Source organism: Lissotriton vulgaris, chromosome 4_1, assembly GCF_964263255.1.
Source record: "Lissotriton vulgaris chromosome 4_1, aLisVul1.2, whole genome shotgun sequence".
NCBI lineage: Eukaryota > Metazoa > Chordata > Amphibia > Caudata > Salamandridae > Lissotriton > Lissotriton vulgaris.
Window position 1 is genome coordinate 172,288,698 of NC_141691.1, and position 22,379 is coordinate 172,311,076.

Here is a 22,379-nt window from a genome sequence, read left to right on the forward strand (position 1 = left end):
AGAGTTGTGAAACTGTGCACTAATGCCGTGTACATATAATACAATTGTCAATGGCAATCAATTAGTCAAAACTAAGTTTTCAGAATGTGAATGTCTCCCAGCTGACCAGCGAAGAAGGTATTCCAAAGTTTAACGAGCATGCCTCTTAGAGACAATAGGTGAGCGTCACTGGTGTGGAAGGTTTGAGGAAGCTACTGTGTTGGCAAATAAAAAAACACAAAAGCAGAATATATGCTTATTTGAAGCACTGCTTCAAATATGATATACATATATATATATATATATATTTAAAATATCCCAGACATTCAAAGCATTGTTTCTTTTGTAGCTGGTTTGTAGATTGACCCCCCCAAGTTACCATCGAAACATGATTTCCTTTTGCCTTTTTTCTCTGATGATATGGAAGCATATTCTGAACAGTGAATATAAAAGCCAATTTTCATGTGCCAGTTTATATTGCAGTCAATTAGTTCTTTACGTAACCTGAAATCCAAAAGATCAGGATAGTATTTTTTTTGCAAATATCGAACTCAAGTTAATAGTTTAGGCAATAAATATGTATAAAAAAAAGCTTCCCAACTACTGACATTGATTTGGCATTGCCACCTGACTATACTGCAGTAACATTCAATATTAATTTTCTTGTACAATCTCTTCTTACAAAAGAAATTTTCATATATACTTCAAGCAATACTTTAGAAAAATCTATAAAGAAAAAAAAGATACTGCCGCACCAGAGAAATAATGTACTTAGTTTTTTATTTACATACTTTGAAAAATGTTTTAACTTCGTACTTACTCTGTACGTTAGAAGCGATATACGCTATTTTCTAAGGCTGGATAATACCAGGAATAGAACTTCCCAGTCCTGAAAGCTAACAGCTACCAGTTACAACAGCTGGACATTTCAAAGCATAGCCACTTTTCCTTGAGTGTTCGTTAAACTAAATTTGGGCTCAAGATGTGTTGCTACTGCAGTGTTTTTCTTGAGCTAATCAAGGAAACTGCTCTTAGCCCAAATTGATGATTGTGCATGTGGCAAGTATGGATAAATTATTTTGTGAAGCTGCATTTAATAGTATGATACTCTTGTTTCCTGAGTCCACAAACAAAACAAGAGCTCTCAGTGCTCACAAAAAACACCCCTTATTGTGGGTTCATGTCACTTTGTTTTAAATATGCAGGCTAATGTACAGCATTCAGACTGGTATTTTTAAAAGAACCACCAAGTTCACATGGTACTAGTCATGTGCTCATGCAAGCCCAAAGAACATTACTCTGAATCGATGCATTGTTAAAATGGACGAGTCAGTCTTGTTTACAACCACCACAAAGTTCCCTTGCTTGCGTAATTTGGACACTGTAGAGAAGAATTGGTTATGAAGAAATAACTAGAAATATTGAATTTTGAAAAAGATCCGTAGCCAATATTTCTACAGGTATTTGATGGACAAAACAGATTATGGATCACTGAACAGCACCTCCTTTAGGTAATAAAGTCTTCTTCACATAAGTTCTTTCGAGCCACAATGGCCTTCAGCTTCCACAAAGACGTCATCACAATACAGTGTAGACTGATCTTTGCTGTCACAAAACAGTCTTGTCCAGCCCAAACGGATACATGTGTACAGGATTCCTTAGTAAAGGGTCCGTTACAAACAAGATTCTCTAAAGCACTGCAGTTCAGTCATAATATATTACACTAGGTAAATATGGATGCCCTGTTGAAGACTAGACTGCAAAAGTTTGAGATTCCAGTCGTCTTTTTACCAATATTTGGTTGTCAAAATGTTGTTCATTTTACTTTGGCGGCTCTACATAAACTGCATCTGCAAAAAAGAGAAAATGTAAAAGATGAACACCGTTATAAATTAAACCAACGCATATCAAAAACAAAATTCTGAGATGGGAACTTTTCAGGTCATTGTAAGAGCAATGTGTCAACATTTGTTTATGAAAAATTGCAGATGTGGACACAATTGATGACTCTTGACATGTGTTGACGGGGAAGGATATTGCAAAATATAACTGAAAATGAAAGTCAAGATGGCAACCAGTGTTTCCCATATCACATGTCTACTTCCCGGGACCACTACTTAGAAGATATACAGATAATATTTTGACTCCACTAGTTAGATTAATTTCAATTATGTAAGCCTATGGACTTTGCCATGAGGATAACATTCTCTTTTTTACTAATCTTGGGCTAAGGCGATACATCAGCAAAAAGTTCTGAAATTGGCAAGGAGAAAACTTTGTAAGGTACCTGAAGCAACATTTTATGTAAATACAATAAAAGGCTGTATGTGAAACATGTTAAGATAACAGATCATGTTAACCGATCAACAAAGATATGGCTGCTGCCCTATTTTCATCATGTGTCTGAGGAAAAGATCATGTGAGAAATTATATCTACATTTAAAATGTAATTTAAAAAAAGACCTTTGAGATTATTTCTACTCAAGCACTAGATGTTTCATATATTCACATGCTTGAATCAGAACAGAAAACAGTACATAACATTTAGTATGAAGAGGGAAGCAGGCTCTTCTTTACTGAAAATAGGGTTGAGGACTGCCTGTCCCACTGCTGTCAGCTGATACATCCATGTGCAAGCAGTGGTGGTTTGTGAACATGTGTCTGCTCCTCCAGGTAGATGCACAGCAGAGGTCTAGCAAAGGCATACCAGCACAGAGAGATGCAGTCATCACCAAGATCTTGTTGGAATGTGCCCTCACTTTTCTCTGGAGTGGACGCTTCGCCTTGTTGTGGCAAAAGGTGATGCAAGCTGGCAGCCAACGTGCTAGTCCCTGCTTGTACATGATCGTCCTATCTTTGGGTGGCCTTATCATACAAACAGTTGGTCAGAAGAGCGAACGTCTTTCGTATTATCCATGTAAAACCTGATGCACCAGCACACTGAGTAAAGTACAGTGACATGTCTGCTGACGTGGGATTTTAGTTAAAAGGAAAGCTCATCGATATCAGTAGAGATCTCAGGTTTAAACGTAAGATTGGTCTGTAAGATGACTCATTTTTTTTTGCGATGCAAGAACCCGGAGGAAGAGTTCTTTCATCCTAAAAGCATGCATTTCCCAAACTCTGCAGGCAGATGTAAGAGCAATGAGGAGTAATTTCGTCCAGTAACTGAACTTCAGCTCGAACGGAGGGAGCATAAGTTGGCCTAGGGCAGTATTAAGTCTTAATTGGTTGTTGAGTGCCAGACAGGAGGGAATGCTCTACAAAGTCCTTTCACAAACTGTGTTAAGATCCACTGTGAGAAAAGTGGTTGAATTGTCTTCCATTCTTCAAAACTGTAAAATTGCTGCCTGATGGCCATTCTTGGCTAGCCTCAGTAGAATATGAAGTATTTGAGGGGTTATCTAGCCACTGGATGAATTCCGTTGAACTCACACAAGACACAAACGCTTTAGTTTGGCATGATAAATCCTTGTCATTACTGGCACCAGGGCTTATGCCAGGATGTTGTGAGCTGCAAATGACCCAACTCTAGGTTGTCCAGTACCATGCTGCCAGGCTCAATGACTGGAGGTCGTGGTGTAGTATTTCTCTGTGCTGTCTGGAGAGGAGCTTTGGGTACAGCTTCAATGAAATTTATGGACAAACAGAGCATCAGGAGCACAGTCAACCTATACTGGTGTGGCCAGAATAGAGCAATGAGAATCAGGGTACAATGTTCTGCCTTTGCTTTCCTAAGGATCCTGGGGATTAGCTCAAACAGCGGAGAGGCTCAAACAAAGATGTTGGACCATTTCATTGAAAAGGCATTGCTTCTGGACCCTGGTTGTCAAAACCTGCTGCCATGACACTGGTATTTCTTATTGCTCTGGGTGGAAAAGAAGTCCAAAGTGGGGCGACTCCATTTGTGGGAGGTGTAGTCCATTTGGTCTTGGTGGAGCTCCCATTCATGGCTATCTGATAATATTGAACTTAGTGCGTCCATCTGATTAGTTTGGTGTCCAGGGAGATACAAAATAAACAAAGAATGTTCCCCCGGTGTGATACTGTATGGTGCTCAAACTATCAAGAGAGCTATCTCCCTCTCGTTCTCTATCGCTCACACTCTATTAAGCAACACATTCACGCTCACAGGACCTTATTTATACTACCCGCCTGGTCAGAAGTAGAACCAAAAAGGAAACATATATTTCTACAATGTACAAAATCTAACCTGACAATGTTAATTGTGTTTACAATCTTATTTATTAAATCCTGTATTCAATTTTCCTTAGCTCATAAAAACAGTCAATGGAGAGTCCATTTGTCTTACATAATCCAACATTGATATATCACAATCAAAACACAATTTCCACAGTACATTTAAAAACACAATCTTATGTGTATGTCCAATCTAAAAAACCCACAGGGGTTTTTTCATGTGTCGATGCGTTTCGGTGGATCTTGCCTTTTATGCACCACCTTCCTCAGGACAATTGATTAAAAACACAGTATATTCTGTAAATAGAAATTAAAAATACATAATCACTGATACATTCTGGTATATATTACATCCATATTCACATCAATGTTCACTTTTACACGCTTTATTTACATTGGCAGAGTTAAATACCCCTTGTTCCTTTTGAGTGTTGCCTCTTGGTGTTAAGTGGTCCTCATACATTCATAAACCTACAATCATGTCCACATTCTTCTAAGTTGGTGACTACAATGTTTTAGATTATAAAATGTATTGATATAGGTCACTGATCATACTACCTCTTACGCTTGAATCATTACACTCAAAAGCCTCCTACATCATTTATTCGTACCTTAAAAGAAGCTATGTATCTTCCCAGCATAAAATCTTGGGATGCCGTACTTTGCTTGACAGGATTTTATATATCTAGAAGGAAAATGGTATATTTATATTCCCTCTAGTTGTTGTATACTTTTGATCATCCGTCTCTCATTAGGCAATAGGCACTTAACCCTGTTTTACTAAAATGTTATTGCAGATTTTTCAGGTACTCCTGGTATAAAGATCTAGCGTAATTCCTTTAACGCTCATTTAATTTGTTTGCCTGATGTCGAAAGGAAAAGGGGGCAAGCCATTAAAAACCATTCTCCTGTTTTTCAATAAAGATATGGTTAATTGGAGAGTAACAAATATGCTACTTACCAGTATGCATCTGTTCTTGGCATGTAGGGCTGCTGACATTCATATCTGTGCATAGATCGCCGCCTAGTGTTGGGTCCGGATGATTGCACATTGTTGTCCTGGAAGAGTCTTCGAAGTATCACGAGATAGGTGGCTCCTCCCCTGGACTACAGTGCGCATGGTCATCCTCTCCATCCTCAGATTGTTTTTCGCCGTTGTGGCAGAGATGGAGTGTAGTACAGTAAGTGATGACCATGCTAAGTGTAATTCTGAGTGCTGCAGCCGCTACAGGCGCCGGGGAGGAGGGCGGGCGATATGAATGTCAGCAGCCCTACATGCCAAGAACAGATGCATACTGGTAAGTAGCATATTCGGTTCGAGGCATGTGGGCTGCTGAATTCATATCTGTGCATAGAATATATAGCAGTCCCTCTTCTTAGCGGCGGCTGCCAGTGTCAGCTACAGCAGTCTGAAAAGGTGTTTTTAAAACAGCCTGTCCTACAGCTGCCTGCTGTTTGGAGTGCACATCTACACAGTAGTGTTTAGTAAATGTGTGTATGGAAGACCATGTGGCTGCTCTACAGATTTGCTATAAAGCAGCGGTCTTCAATCTGTGGGGCGCGACCCCCAGGGGGGTCGTGGAGTCCTGGGAAGGGGGTCGCAGATTCTGCAGAGTGCAGTTCCTGGCATTGGGCTGATCGAGGGTGCTCACGGCGGAGGCCTAATTCACACCGAGGTGTGAAAAACATCAACGCCTCATTAACAAGTAAAAGGTCTTTTAAAGACCTTTCAAGTACTTAGATTTGACTGTGTGTGTGTCCCTGAGGCTGTTTCAGGGGCTCACATACACGAGCTGGGGGGAGCTGGGGGGGGCGGGGGAGGGGGCTAGGGGAGTGGCTGTAGTTTACCCATTTGAGTTCAATGGATGTTGCACACCTGGAACTGTGGGTCCCATGACACGTCCCCCGCCCCCATGAGAGAGGCACAGAAAAGGTGGGTGGATGAATGATGGGTGGATGGGTGGATGAAAGGCTGAAGGATGGATGGATGTGGATGGATGAAAGGCTGAAGGATGGATGAAAGGCTGAAGGATGGATGGATGTGTGAAAAGGTGGGTGCATGAATGATGAGTGGATGGATGAATGAAAGGGTGGATGGATGAATGATGGATGTATGGATGGATGGATGAAAGGGTGGATGGATGAAGGATAGATTGGTGAAGGATAGATGTATGGATGGAAGAATGAAAGGGTGGACGGATGAAGGATGGATGGATGAAAGGGTGGATGGATGATGGATGAATGATGGATATGTAAAAAGATGGGTGGATGAATGATGGGTGAATGGATGGATGAAAGGGTGGATGAAAGGGTGGATGGATGAATGATGGATGTATGGAAGGATGAAAGGGTGGATGGATGAAGGATGGATGTATGGATCGGAGGGTGGATGGATGTATGAATGGATAAAAGGTTGCATGGATGAATGATGGATGTGTGAAAAGGTGGATGGAAGGAAGGAAGGGTTGGATGGGTGAATGGATGGATGAAAGGGTGGATGGATGGATGGATGTGTGAAAAGGTGGGTGGATGAATGATGAGTGAATGGATGAATGAAAGGGTGGATGGATGAATGAAAGGGTGGAATGATGAAAGGGTGGATGGATGGATGAAAGGATGGATGGATGAATGATGGATGGATGGATGTGTAAAAAGATGGGTGGATGAATGATGGGTGAATGGATGGATGAAAGGGTGGATGGATGAATGATGGATGTATGGATGGAAGGATGAAAGGGTGGATGGATGAAGGATAGATTGGTGAAGGATAGATGTATTGATGGAAGGATGAAAGGGTGGACGGATGAAGGATGCATGGATGGATGTGTGAAAAGGTGGGGGGGTGAATGATGGGTAGAAGGATGGATGAAAGGGTGGGTGGGTGGATGGATGGATGTATGGATGAAAGGGTGGATGGATGATGGATGGGAGGATGAAAAAGTGGATGGATGAAGGATGGATGTATGGATGGGAAGATGAAAGGGTGGATGGATGAAGGATGGATGTATGAATCGAAGGGTGGATAGATGTATGAATGGATAAAAGGTTGCATGGATGAATGATGGATGGATGTGTGAAAAGGTGGGTGGATGGAAGGAAGGGTGGATGGGTAAAGGATGGGTGAATGGATGGATGAAAGGGTGGATGGATGAATGATGGATGTATGGATGGATGTGTGAAAAGGTGGGTGGATGAATGATGAGTGAATGGATGAATGAAAGAGTGAATGGATGAATAAAAGGGTGGATGGATGAATGATGGATGGAAGGATGAAAGGGTGGACGGATGAAGGATGGATGAAAGGGTGGATGGATGAATGATGGATGGATGTGTAAAAAGATGGGTGGATGAATGGTGGGTGAATGGATGGATGAAAGGGTGGATGGATGAATGATGGATGTATGGATGGAAGGATGAAAGGGCGGATGGATGAAGGATAGATTGGTGAAGGATAGATGTATGGATGGAAGGATGAAAGGGTGGACGGATGAAGGATGGATGTGTGAAAAGGTGGGGGGATGAATGATGGGTAGATGGATGGATGAAAGGGTGGGTGGATGTATGGATGAAAGGGCGGATGGATGATGGATGGGAGGATGAAAGAGTGGATGGATGAAGGATGGATGTATGGATGGGAAGATGAAAGGGTGGATGGATGTATGAATGGATAAAAGGTTGCATGGATGATGGATGATGGATGGATGTGTGAAAAGGTGGGTGGATGAATGATGGGTGGATGGGTAAAGAATGGATGTATGGATGGAAGGATGAAAGGGTGGATGGATGAAGGATGGATGTATGGATGGAAGGATGAAAGGATGGATGGATGTGTGAAAGTGTGGGTGGATGAATGATGGAGGGATGTGATGAGGTCTAACAGGCGCATTTATGGTTGTCAAAAGTTGATGATGAGGAGTACCAGTTTCTAGAAACTTTTGTCGGAAGGGGGTCCTTACGCCTAAAAAGGTTTTACAAGGGGGTCTCGGCATCAAAAAGTTTGAAGACCTCTGCTCTAAAGGAATGTTTCCAAGGAAAGCCATGGATGCCCCTAACTTTCGTGTTGAGTGGGCTCTTGGGGGAATCGTTAATGTGCGCTTAGCCTTTTGATAGCAAATCTTTACGCACTTAACGATCCACCTGGCTATACCTGCTTTTGAAATGGGGTTGCCTTTGTGTTGTGGGGAAAAGGCAACAAACAGTTGTTTTGTCTTCCTGAAATCTTTTGTCCTATCTATGTAGTACATGAGAGCTCTCTTGACGTCTAGTGTGTGGAGCATTCTCTCCGCCACTGAATCTGGATTCTGGAAGAACACTGGCAGTTCTATAGTTTGATTCATATGGAACTGTGAAACTACTTTAGGCAGAAACTTAGGGTAAGTGCGTAGCACCACCCTGTTGGAGTGAATCTGTATGAATGGCTCTTGGATAGTTAGTGCTTGAAGTTCACTAACTCGTCGTAGCGATGTGATTGCTATTAGGAAAGCCACTTTCCACGTCAAGAATTGTATCTCGCAGGAGTGTAGAGGCTCAAAAGGTGGTCCCATCAGTCTGGTAAGGACCACATTCAGGTTCCATACAGGTGCCGGTGGGTGTCTGGGAGGAATAACTTGCTTGAGTCCTTCCAGAAAAGCTTTGATGGCAGGCACTCTGAAAAGTGAGAGATGCTGCCTGTTTTTGAGATAAGCTGCTATTGCGGATAAATGTATACGAATGGAAGCATAGGCTAGATTGCATTTGTATAAATGTAACAGATAACATATGATGTTGTGAGTAGATGCATCTAGCGGATTAATGTCGTTGTTGGCACAATAAATGACAAACCGCTTCCATTTCGCTGCATAACATGCTCTAGTGGTGGGCTTTCTTGCCTCCCTTATGATATCCATACAGTCAGGAGGCAGGTTGAGGTAGCCAAATTCTAAGACTTCAGGAGCCAGATCGCCAGGTTGAGCTGTTGCGGATCTGGATGCTGAATGTCGCCATGGCTCTGCGCCAAAAGCCTGGGCGTGAGGTGCAGCTTTTGATGCGGTACAACGGAGAGTTCTAGAAACGTGGTGTACCATGGTTGGCGTGCCCACGTCGGAGCAACCAGGATGAGTGTCATCGAGTGTTGCCTCAGTTTGCGTGCCACTAGCGGTATTAGCGGTGCTGGGGGAAAAGCGTACGCAAATATGCCTGACCAGTTCATCCATATCGCATTTCCCTGCGACTGTGGGCGTGGGAACCTGGCAGCAAAGCTTTGGCATTTTGCGTTTTTCTATCTCTGGATGACCCCACTGCTGGAAGTACGGGCGGAGTACTGATGGATGTAACTACCACTCGTGAATCTGGTGGCTGTGCCTGCTGAGCAGGTCCGCCATCTGATTGTCCTTGCCTGGGAGGTGTTCCGTCATGAGGAAGATGTTCCTCTGAATGGCCCACTTCCACATGCTCTGAGCCAGATGAGACAACTGTGGAGAGTGTGTACCTCCCTGCTTCTGTATGGAGTACATGGCCGTCATGTTGTCGGTCCGGATCAACACTACCTTGTTGTACAAATGTACTTTGAATGCTTTCATTGCCATGAAGATAGCCATCAGTTCCAGAAGGTTGATGTGCATCTTCTTCTGCTGTGCTGTCCATAGTCCCTGCACTGTGTAGTGGAGTACATGAGCTCCCCATCCCTGGAGAGATGCGTCCGTCGTCAGTATAATCTGTGGCACAGGCTCTTGGAACGGTCGGCCCCTGCAAAGGTTTTGTGGGTTCCACCAATGCAGAGAGTTGTATGCGCGAACGGTCACCAACACTAGGTCTTTCAATTGTCCGTGAGCCTGATTCCACTGACGTGCCAAGTACTCCTGAAGCCGACGCATGCGTAGTCTCGCGTGTGGGACTATGAAGATGCAGGAGGCTATCATGCCTATCAACTGCATGAACACTCGTGCTGGAAGCGAGTGTTGTGGTTTGAATTTCCGTATCAGCAATTGCATGCTGTTGATCCTCACTGAATTTGGCTGTGCTTTGGCTGCCAGAGTGTCTATTGTTGCGTCCAAGTACTGCCGTACGTGGGCGGGCTGAAGGTGGGACTTTGGATAAATCAGTGAAAACCCCAGATTATGAAGAAGGTGAACGGTGTGGGACATGTGGGTGGCACATTGCTGGGCCGACTTTGCTTGGATAAGCCAGTCGTCCAGATAAGGGTAGACGTGAACGTTCTGTCTCCGTAGGTGTGCAGCCACTGTCGCCAGGCACTTGGTAAACACCCTGGGTGCTGTTGTCACTCCGAAAGGGAGGACCTTGAACTGATAATGCTGATCCTGAATGGTAAATCTGAGATATTTTCTGTGTGACGGGTGTAGCGGTAGATGGAAATATGCATCCTTCAGATCTAGTGTTGCGAGGAAATCTCCCTGACTGAGCAACGGTAGAACCTGCTGTAATGTGAGCATGTGAACGTGTCCTGATAGGATGTACTGGTTTAGGGGCCTGAGGTTCAGTATGGGTCTGAGGGACCCGTCCTTTTTTGGGATCAAGAAGTACAGCGAGTACACCCCTGTACCTTTTTGTTCCACAGGCACAAGCTCTATGGCTCCTTTTTGCAGCATGCTGACTACCTCCTGCTGCAATAACTGTAAATGCTCTGCGGACATAGGACGGTGTATTGGGGGTATGTTGGGTGGAGTGAATGTTAACTCCAGACGATAACCGTACTGGATAAGCTGCCTCACCCACCTGTCTGTAGTGATGGATTTCCAGACCGGCAGGAACTGTTGTAGTCTCCCCCCGGCCGGTGTGGTATGGTCGGGGGGCAGTGACAAGACGTCACTGTTTGTTAGTGACGGAGGATCGGGAGTTCTTGTTTCCACGACCTCTGCCCTTGGTGCTGTTTCCACAATAGCCACCCCTATTGTTCTTGTTGTAGGCGGTCTGCGTGCCTCCTGTACTGTATTATGTCTGCTGGGACACCTGGCCTCTGGAAGCTCCTCTATTGTTGGAGCGGAGAAAAGAACCACCCCTGAACTGCTGCGACTGTAGAGGCCCCATAGACTTTGCAGTCTCTGTGTCCTTCTTAATCTTTTCTAAGGTGGTGTCCACTTCTGGGCCAAATAAGTAATCAGGGTTAACCGGCTGATTGAGTATGGTGGTTTGTATCTCAGGCTTGAAGCCGAAGATTCTCAGCCAGGCGTGTCTTCGTAACATAACACTTGTAATAATCGCCCTGGCTGCAGTGTCTGCTGCGTCTAGCGCACACTTAATAGAATCATTTGATATAAGTTTCCCTTCTTGTATTAGCATCTCTGCTGCACTAATACTCATCTGGCAAGTGTTGTAACAGGGTCTCGAGTGTATTATAATGAGTCCTGTCATACCTGGCTAAGAGTGCCTGTGTGTTGGAGATTCGCCAGACATTGGCCGCTTGAGCTGGCACCCTCTTTCCTGATGCTTCTAGCACTTTAGATTCCTTGTCAGGGGGAGGAGCATCACCCGTTGTTTGCGAGTTCGCTCTTTTACGAGCATTGGAAACAACCAGAGAATCCAACAGCAACTGTCCCTTGATATACGTAGGGTCCACAGGTGCTGGTTTGTATTTTTTTTCAATTCTGGGGTTTACTACCCTTTCCCTTGTGGTCTCCTTAAAGATGTCTCCAGCATGTTTCAGGACACCTTTTAGCATGAGGAGAGTCTTGACAGTTCTCTCTGAGGTTGAGAAGGTGTCAAACAAAAAGTCCTCTTCAATAGGGTCAGCATGGAGCTGGACAGCATGATTTTTTGCTGCCCTTTCAATAAGTGCATTAAACACAGCCGTGTCTTCTGTAGGTGAGGTTTTAATAGCATAGACATGACTGTCCGGGGCAGTTTGTGGATCCCTTGGGTCAACTGCGTCTGCCCAGGGTTCAGTGTGATCTTCTGGATCAGTGTCTACAGGATAACTGTAATCCTCATTGTCACCATCCCCTACATCCACACCTGAATGTGTGGGTGAAATAGGAGCAGGGTCTTGTCCATATGGTTGTAGAGGTTCAAAAAGAAGAGGTGACGTAGCAGAATCCCTCTTTTTCTTCAATGGAATTTTATATGACTCCATAGGCTGTTCTGGGGCGATCTTTCGCTTGAAAATGGAAAGTCTACCAGTCTCAACGTCGATGAATTGCCTCGATTGATCTTCCTGCAGAGGCTGTCGATGCTTGGTGGCCCCTTCCGTAGTTGTAGGCTTTGGCCCCACGGACACCTTTTTGGCCGCTTTGACGCCAGTCTTAGGGGCAAACGCCTTAGGTACCGCTGTCGGCGGCAGTGTGAACTTAATCGGTGCTGACGACTTCGGAGGTTTACTGACTGGCTTCGGGGGTGGAGTGGCCTTCGGTCCGACAGCAATAGCCTTCTGTTTAATGCGTTGCAGCGAGTCCGACACCTGCTTTGAGAAAGAGGCGGATGGCTCGACGGGGTCTTTAGAGCCACTGCTAGTCGTGGACTCGAGGTCTTTACTGCCCTTAGCCTTGTCGAGTCGACGTTTAGGATCGAGAACGTTCTGAGTTTCGAGGCCCTTGTTTGTGTCTACGGCCTTCGGCGCCGAATTCTTCGGGTCGAAGTCCTTGACCATTTTCTTCGGTGCCCCGGCCTTCGGCTCGACACCCTTTAGCGACCTCCCGGGTCGATAACACTCTTCTGTTTCGTCGGTGCCGATGGTTCAGAAGCCTTCGATCCGACCAAAGTAATATGTTCTTTCGGTTTCGATTTCGGTGCTTTCGGTTTTGTAGACACCGATGCTTTTGGTTTCGATTTCGATCGTTCAACCGATGGCTCGTTGGAAATGTCCGTAGCCGGGCCATGAGCGGGGGCTGTAGAACTATGCGTTTGATCTCGGGTAAGGCCATGTGACGATCCCTCAACCTGAGCCTTATAGAGTGTTTTAGTCTCAGCCCCCGTACCAACGGTTGGGCCTAGCTCCTCGCTCGAGCTATCTTCCACGGCCCCAAAGGTCTCGTCGTCTCCTACCTCATCGACAACGTCTTCATTATCGACCATTTCCACATCTGCGTCGTAACTGGAGTCGATCTCCGATGCAGGATCAGACAGGTTCTCTTGAACTTCCTGCTAGACTCCCTCATCTTCCTCGGCATCGAAGATGTTCACCGGGTCAGGTGCCGTCTGCTGGGCCTCCTTTCGCACTGCGCGTCGAAGGCGAATCGTCTTCTTGGAGCGGAACCGAGAACAAGCCATACAGCTGGCTTCATCGGGATCCGGAGACAGGCACTTGTTGCACACCGGGTGGACATCGATGTGAGGATACTTGGAGTTGCAAACGGGACATCTCTTGAACGGGCTCCGTTCCATAATGGATCGTCGATAAGGCCTCTGGCGTCGACCGGACCTTTAGTGCTGAAAAGCCACGCGGCTCTTCTTGACGTCCGGCTCGAGGATAGAGCTGGAACAAGTACTGGGCACCGATCGCAAAGACAATACCGACGATAACTAAAGGCCTTTTGGCCAAATATAAAGTGTTTTATCAATTCCGAACTTGAGTTAACAAATATACATCCGAACCCAATGGCGGAAAAAAACAATCTGAGGATGGAGAGGATGCCCATGCGCACTGTAGTCCAGGGGAGGAGCCACCTATCTCGTGATACTTCGAAGACTCTTCCAGGACAACAATGTGCAATCATCCGGACCCAACACTAGGCGGCGATCTATGCACAGATATGAATTCAGCAGCCCACATTCCTCGAACGTAGGCTTACCTATCTCCCCATGTTGTCCTACTCTTTGACAATATATGCTTTATTTGCTGGTCATGAGAATTTTTTCACACCCTGATCAATGTTACAGGATTATTCAATTATCCTGGGGTGTTTATCTGAAAATAAGCACATATCTCTGCTTATATCGACTCCATGTTTAGCATAGGAACTTCTATTCTATTAACGTATCATATTTTTAACACCTTACTACTCTATTACGGCCACTATTGCTGATTATATGGTGTAGCCATTCAAATTACGGTGTGTATACTTGCAGCGTTTTATAAAAAGATTTTTTCACTTCTAACTTCACAGCCACACGGTTTCGCTTATTACGATATTAAAATCGAAAACCGTAATTATTACGTTTGTATAGCGTAGCTGGATAACTGTAAAAGCACCCGCTACGTTGACTGTACACACCATATTGGTACCACCATCATACTCGAGATTGCTGTACTGCGGCGTTTCCATTCGGGAGTAAATGTAAAAGTAAATGTACATGTATTTATATAGTGCAAATCACTGACCGAGGTCGGTATCTAAGCGCTTGCTTAGGGAACCTGTCCTGGTATTCCCCTGTGAGATAACCCCGGCAGGGTATCCACAAGGTGAAAGCCAGGCATTCCGCCGCGAGGGGCCGTTGTGGAGATTAAGCAAGCTATTTCCCAGAGTCGCAGAGTGTGAACCAGTGAGTCGAGAAGGCACCGGAGCGAGAATTATCGAGTCCGTGGAATTTTTTAGCCCAAGACCTGCCGAGGCAGGGAATTGAACCCTGGTCCAGGGCCGATCTCAGCTTACGGGTCTGCCGCCTCTAACCCCTGAGCCACACTTCTCCACACCAGTATAGTTTTCTATTACAAATCTCACCTTACTAAATTATTATGCCCCAGCTGAGTTGGTCAAAGGTCTACTCTCATTCTTTATATGTTGTGCTTTTCTTATAAATGTACAACTGTTAGCACTTTGCCTATATCTTAAACCGCCCTCCTTATTCTCACATGTCGGTCCACTCCTTACCTCTTCGATCTTGTATTCATCGCCTCACAAAGCAGCAGAAATACGGCAAAAGATGTGCCTGAAACACGGCGTTTTGGATGTTTGCGCGTATCACGGGTGCATCTAGACCGGTGACCTATTTCCGGTGAGGCCCTTCCCAGAAAACTAGGAGGAATATGCTGAGAAGTTGGCGGCCATATTATCATGGTGTATACATAGTGTTTTACACAGATGTGCCAGTCCCTGTTCAGTAACCCAACCCCGCACACTAAATTTAGATGAAATAATAGTGGGGGTGCATCTTTTAACTTAAGGCTCAATGTTTGCGGCTGCTTACAACCTGAATTACGGCCCCTAAATTAGGATAAAATGATAGTGCGGGTACATTTTCTAACTTAAGGCTCAATATCTGCGGCTGCTTCCAACCTGAATTATGGCCCCATATTGTGTTTATAAAACCCCATCTTATCAGGTCTCTATTTTTTCACCTAACAATTCTTGCTATCTTCACATATATATGGCCTAACCTCAATTAGCCTTAATCGATCTAACAGGACGGCGGCCACCTTGATATGTATGAGACTTAAGTCATAATTTTGTACCTTCTATACATTATAAAGCTGGTGCATGTATTTATTTAAATGCGGTTTTTTGACCCTACTTCGAGTATTTATTTTCTTATAAGTACAACTATGGTTGAACTTGCAACTATTGTTTAGATCAATAGCCATTACTTAAAAAGATTTTTTACTCTATGTCAACTATATGGTCCCTGCTTGTGTTCTTCAATTGTTGTAAACTAAATGGTAGGTGTAGTCAACACCCACCACTTAAATTACTTGAGCTGACAATACTAGAGCTACATTGCTACTGGCTGTTGATTTTTTCTATTACATTGAATGTTAAAATTTCTATAAAATTACCATCTGTTGGACAATCTGTGTCCTATACTTATTCAGTTGGCTCACTAAACCCGTTAGTTACCAATGTATACTCATCTATAAAGCCTTTCCCTTTCTTCACGGCTGTTTAAACTATATGTAAATGTTTTAAATTTACACATAAAAAACTGTTCCCTCATCCCCCGTTTTTTATCCAAGTTACCACCTCTTTTAGATCTTTCAGTCTTCTCAAGTATGCACCATTTCAGATCCTCTACCGTATGGTTATGTATATTCCAATGTTCTGTCAATGGTGCGTGTTTTTTATTAGTTCGTATGACCGATCTATGCTCATTAAGACGCACCCTCATTTCTCTGGCGGTTTCGCCCACATATCCCTTCCCACAGGGACATATGATAAGATAAATAACATTTTTGGATCTGTAGTTATACATATCATGGAAGCTATGTTCCGTGCCATTTAGTGTGATTTTTTGTCCCTTCATCACCAATTTACAGTTCGAACATGAACTACAGGGAAAGGTACCAATCACTTTACTATTGGAGTCTATGCTCCTTTGTGGAACTACATTTGGTTCTCTATATGTTTTTACCAGCCTATTCCTAATTGTTCTATTCCTACGATAGGAAAAAAGAGGTCTTTCAATCTGTGCTGAGTTCTTGTTCTGTAAAAACTTGTTTCTATTTATTATGTTTTTAATCTTATTGCTGATAGAAGAAAAATTTGTTACAAACGCTATTCATTCCGTTTGATCTTTCTGTGCTTTATTATCCTCAAATAAAGAGTCCCGATTGTAATATTTTGCTCTTTTATAAGCCTGTTTTATAATTCTTATAGGATAGCCTCTAGTTTCCAATTTATTTTTTAAATTTCCAGCATGTTTTTCAAAATCATTTCTATCAGAACAATTTCTGCAGAGACGCAGAAACAGGCCAAAAGGAATATTATTTTTTTGGAACTTTGGGTGGTCACTATTATAGTGTAATGTGGTGTTCCTATCCGTAGGCTTTACAAATAGGTCCACCGTTAAGTGGTCACCTTTGTTCTGTATTTTAACCCCTCCCCTGCTGATGACGGAGCCGCTCCGTCATCAGCTACAGTTGAGCTGTGCTGATGACGGAGCGGTTCCGTCATGGCCCAGCCGCCGCGCCTGCGCAGCGCTGATTTCGCGCCTGCGCGGGCGTTCTAATGAGCGGGGCGGGTCATGACAGAACCGCTCCGTCACCAGCATAGCTCAACCGCGGCTGGTGACGGAGCGGCTCCGTCGTCAGCATGCGGCCGCCGCGCGGCCGCCCCGCCCCTTTAGCGCTGCGGCGGAATAGCCGCCGCAGCGAAGGGGTTAAGATCTAAGAAATCACAATGATCTAGGCTTATACAGGAAGTGAATTTTAGATTTGGATACCACAGTTGAGCCATATGATAAATTCATCTAGCTCCTTTTCCCCATTCCAAATAAAAAATATATTGTCTATGAAAGGTGACCAATGGGTCACGTTTTCATAGAAAGGAACAGCTTTATTGTAGATGTGCTTCTCCTCAAAGACCCAACATAGAGGCAGGTCCAGGCTGGGAGCACAGGTTTAGACCCATGCTGGTCCCCTTGATTTGACAGTATAAAGCATCATTAAAAATGAAAATGTTGTTCTTAAGAATTAAATCAGTCAGTTCAATTAAGAAGTGGGAATGCTCTGATAAATCCCCAATTTCATCCTTAAGAATGTCCCTCACTGTACTTTACTGAGGTGGTCTGAGGTATGTTTGTATAAAGTGCTTCAATGTCTAGGGATACTAGCCATTGATTATATATATGGAAAATGCTACTTACCAGTATGCATCTGTTCTTGGCATGTAGAGCTGCAGAGTTGCACACTATGCATAGCTTGCCACCTAGTGTTGGGCCCGGATCTTTGCAGTTTGTTTTGTAGAAAAGTCTTTGGAAGTCACGGGATAGGCGACTCCTCCTTTGGATGATACTGCGCATGGTCATCGGCTCCATCCCCAGATTGTTTTTCGCCATTAGGGAAGTGATGGAGCTGTATAAGAGATAGTGATGTCCATGTGATATGTATCTAATTAAGATAATACTGGAACAGATAAAGGTGCCCGGGGAGGCGGGTGGGCGTGTGCAACTCTGCAGCTCTACATGCCAAGAACAGATGCATACTGGTAAGTAGCATTTTCTGTTCGAGGCATATGAGCTGCAGATTGCACACATGCATAGATTACATAGCAGTTCCCACACCTAGCGGCGACCACCGGTATCTTTTGCAGTGGTTTGAAACAGAGTTTTTAGTTCAGCCTGGCCCACAGTGGTTTGTTGTTTAGTTTGCACATCTACACAGTAATGCTTTGTGAATGTGTGCGGTGGAGCCCATATGGCTGCTTTGCATATGTCATCTAGGGGAATGTTCTCTAAGAATGCCATTGAAGCCCCTATTTCCTGGTAGAAAGGGCTTTTGGTGGGATTGTTAATGTGCGTTTAGCTTTTTGATAGCATATTTGTATGCATTTAACATTCCACCTAGCGGTCCCTGACTTGGGATTGCCTTTATGTGGCGGTGAGACACACAAAAAGTTGTTTTGTCTTATGAAAGGGTTGTGTTCTTTCAATGTAGTATAGTAATGCTCTCTTGACATCTAAAGTGTGTAGTGCTCTTTCTGCGACTGTTTGAGGCTGCGAGAAAAACACGGGCAGCTGAACAGATTGATTTAGATAAAAAGGGGAAATGACTTTTGGAAGGAATTTTGGATTAGTGCGAAGAACCACTTTGTTATGATGCATTTGCAGAAAGGGTTCCTGAATGGTAAATGCTTGTAGTTCATTAACCCCTCTGAGAGACGTAATGGCTACTAGGAAAGCTACTTTCCAGGTTAGAAATTGCAATTCGCTTTTCTGTAATGGTTCGAAGGGAGGTCCCATTAACCTTGTGAGAACTACATTTAGATTCCACACTGGTGCGGGTGGTGTTCTGGGAGGAATTATTCTTTTGAGTCCCTCCATGAAAGCTTTAATAGTTGGCACTCTAAAAAAAGATAGATGCTGTCTATTTTGCAAGTATGCTGCAATAGCTGCAAGGTGTAACCTGATAGACGTGTAGGCGAAGTTACACTTTTGAAGGTGCAGTAAATATCCAATGATGTGTTGAATAGACACATCTAGAGGATCAATTTGGTTGTTTTGGCAGTATATGACAAACCTTTCGTACTTAGCAGCCTAACATGCTCTAGTGGTGGGGCGTCTAGCTTCTTTGATCTTTGATAACGTTCATACAGTCTGAGGGAAGATTGAGGTAACCAAACTCTATGACCTCAGGAGCCAGATCGCTAGGTTGAGCTGAGCTGGTCCGGGTGCCTGATCTCTCCACGGTTCTGTGGTAATAGGCATGGAGATAGGTTTAGTTTTTGGTGTGGTACTACAGACATTTGCAACAGCGTGGTGTACCACGGTTGTCTGACCCAAGTTGGAGCGATTAGGATGAGCGTTAGGGAATGTTTCTGTAGTTTGCGCACCACTAATGGAAATAGTGGGAGAGGAGGAAAAGCGTACGCAAATAGTTTTGACCAGTTCATCCATATCGCATTGCCTTTGGACAATGGGTGTGGGTATCTGGCGGCAAAGTTTGGGCATTTTGCTTTTTCGTGGGTGGCAAAGAGGTCTATTTGAGGTTGTCCCCACAATTGAAAGAACGGATGAAGAACTTGTGGATGGAAGTTCCCATTCGTGGATTTGCTGATTTTGCTGACTTAGCAGATCTGCCATGGTGTTTTGTACTCCTGGGACGTGTTGGGCTAATAGGAAGATCTTTAGTGGTATAGCCCATCTCCATATCTGCTGTGCGAACTGAGAGAGCTGCAGAGAGTGTGTCCCTCCCTGTTTGTTTATGTAGTACATAGCTGTCATGTTGTCTGTGTGGACTAGGACAGTGTTGCCTGACACTTGAGTTTGAAAAACTTTTAGGGCTAGAAACACAGCTAGTAACTCTAGGTGGTTGATGTAAATGTAAATGTGTGTGTCTTGTAAAGCGCACTGCTACCCGGAGGCGTCCTGGCGCTATAGACCGCTGGGGAACCCGTCCTGGCTTTCCCTGTGAGATGTTCCCTCCTGGGTATCTCCAAGGTGAAACCAGGCATCCCCTGCGTTTGTGGGGGGCCGTTGTGGAGATGAGGCAAGCTAATGCCCAGAGTTGCCGAGTGTGATCCCTGGTTAGAGTAGGAACTGAGGCAAGAATTATCGAGTCCGCTGATCCTGGTTCACGACCCTGCCGCGTCGGGAATTGAACCCTGGTCCCAGGGCCGTCCTCTGCTTCCGGGTCTGCCGCCTCTAACCAGTGAGCCAAACCACTCCACTCCACGTGGAGTAGCTTTTGTTGCGGTGTCCACCTGCCTTGCGGTGTCCACCTGCCTTGCGTGGTGTGATGCAGGAGGTGAGCTCCACAGCCAGAGAGCGATGCGTCCGCTGTTAAGACTACTTGAGGAACTGGCTCTAGAAACGGTCACCCTTTGGAAAGATTTTTGGCGTTCCACCATTGCAGAGAACGATGAGTCCGACCGTCCACCAACACTAGGTCTGTTAGTTGACCTTGAGCCTGGTTCCATTGGCGTGCTGGGCACTCTTGAAGTGGACGCATTTGCAATCTTGCGTGAGGAACTATGAATATGCAAGATGCCATCATTCCTATGAGCTGCATGAACACTCGAGCTGGAAGTGAGTGTTGCGGCTTGAATTTTGTTAGAAGAGTTTGTACACTTGTTATCCTTGCTGGAGAGGAATACGCTAGTGTTAACTGGGTGTTTATTGTAGCGCCGAGATACTGTTGTATATGTGAGGGTTGTAGATGCGACTTGGTGTGATTTACTGTGAATCCCAAGTCGTGAAGCAACTGAATGGTAGCGTGTGTGTGTTGTACACACTGGCTGTATGAGCTGGCTGTTATGAGCCAGTCGTCCAGGTATGGGAAGACATGAATGTGTTGTCTTCTTAAGTGTGCTGCTACCACTGCTAGGCATTTGGTAAACACCCTTGGCGCTGTTGTGACTCCCAATGGGAGCACTTTGAACTGGTAGTGCTGCCCGTCTAGCACAAATCTGAGATATTTTCTGTGCGCTGCGTGGATGGGAATATGGAAGTAGGCGTCCTTGATATCTAGAGCAGCAAGGAAGTCGTTTAGTCCCAGTACAGGAAGGACCTGTTGGAGTGTGACCATATGGAAATGGTCCAACTGAATGTAAATGTTTAGAGGTCTGAGGTCTAGGTTGGGTCTTAGAGATCCGTCCTTTTTTGGTATTAGGAAATACAGTGAGTATACTCCTTTGTTTTCCTGGTGCTTTGGAACTATCTCTATTGCATTTTTCTGCAGGAGGGATATTACCTCTTGTCTGAGCAATGTTAAATGTTCCTGTGACATTGTACGCTGCCTGGGTGGTATGTTTGGGGGGGGTAGATTGTAGTTCTAGACAGTAACCCGATTGAATAATTTGTAACACTCACCTGTCTGATGTGATGCTTTCCCAGGCTGGCAGGTAGTGTTGGAGTCTTCCCCCGACCGGAGTGGAGTGGGGCGGGGGAAGGGGAAGGGAGTCATTGGGCAGGGGTGGAGGTAGAGCGGGAATTGTTATTTTTACCTCTGCCCTTGTTATTGTTACCCCTGTACCCGCCCCTTTGGTAGCCCTTGCTGTAAGTGGATTGTGTGGGGGCTTTGTATGAGGCTGAGGTTGTGCCTGAGGAATATCCTCTGGTGGCACCTCTATAGGATGAGCGACAAAATGAACGTCTGGGAGCCTGCGACTGCAGGGCTCCCATAGATTTGGCGGTGTCTGTATCTTTTTAAATTTTTTCAAGAGATACATCCACATTGGGTCCAAATAGGTGTTGCTCATCGAAAGGTTGATTTAGAATGGCATTTTGTACCTCAGGTTTGAATCCTGATATACGTAGCCAGGCATGTCTGCGTAGCAAAACGCTGGTGTTAACTGCTGTAGACGCAGTATCAGCGGCGTCAAGGGAACATCTGATGGAGGTATTTGTAATGTTTTTACCCTCTTGGATGAGTTAATGTGCCCTATCCCTGTACTTATCAGGGAGGTGTCTCATTATTGACTCTAATTCGTCATAGTGTGCTCTATCATATCTGGCTAGCAATGCTTGTGTGTTGGCGATACGCCAGATGTTTGCTGCTTGAGACGCAGTTCTCTTCCCTGATGCGTCTAGTAACTTAGACTCCTTATCTGGTGGGGCAGCATCACCTGGTGTTTGCAAGTTAGCTCTCTTGCGTGCGTTGGAAACTAGAAGTGAGTCTAGTGGTACTGGCCCCTTAATGTATTCTGGGTCTGAAGGGGCGGCTTTATATTTCTTCTCTATACGAGGATTAATTATTCTAGTTCTGACTGGGTCTTTAAAGACTTTAGCAGCGTGTTTAATTACTCCTTTGAGCATTGGTAAGATGGATGCTGACCTTTGTGCGTTATCAAAGGTATCCATCAGGATGTCCTCGTATACAGGGTCTGTATGCATGTCTACCCCGTGATATTGTGCAGCCCTGTGTATTAGTTTGTTAATCCCTATAATGTCTTCTGGTGGGG

General features: G+C 44.7%; 1 protein-coding gene across 9 annotated transcripts in view; it reads right to left on the minus strand.

The window, feature by feature from the left end:
• Nucleotides 1-742: 742 nt before the first annotated feature.
• Nucleotides 743-22,379, minus strand: part of LOC147718545 (phosphatidylinositol-binding clathrin assembly protein-like) — an 882,838-nt gene continuing 861,201 nt past the window's right edge. For 4 of the 9 annotated variants that reach the window (XM_086918484.1, XM_086918487.1, XM_086918485.1 and 1 more), the window contains exons 19-20: nucleotides 4,791-4,864; nucleotides 1,704-1,829 (exon numbers count right to left, since the gene is read on the minus strand). In XM_086918484.1, coding sequence (XP_086774610.1) covers nucleotides 4,802-4,864 — 63 coding nt within the window. In that variant the 3' untranslated portion in view covers nucleotides 1,704-1,829; nucleotides 4,791-4,801. Of the gene's footprint in view, nucleotides 1,830-4,213; nucleotides 4,477-4,790; nucleotides 4,865-22,379 lie in introns of those variants that run through there. The other 5 variants (XM_086918490.1, XM_086918493.1, XM_086918491.1 and 2 more) reach the window with 2 other exon arrangements.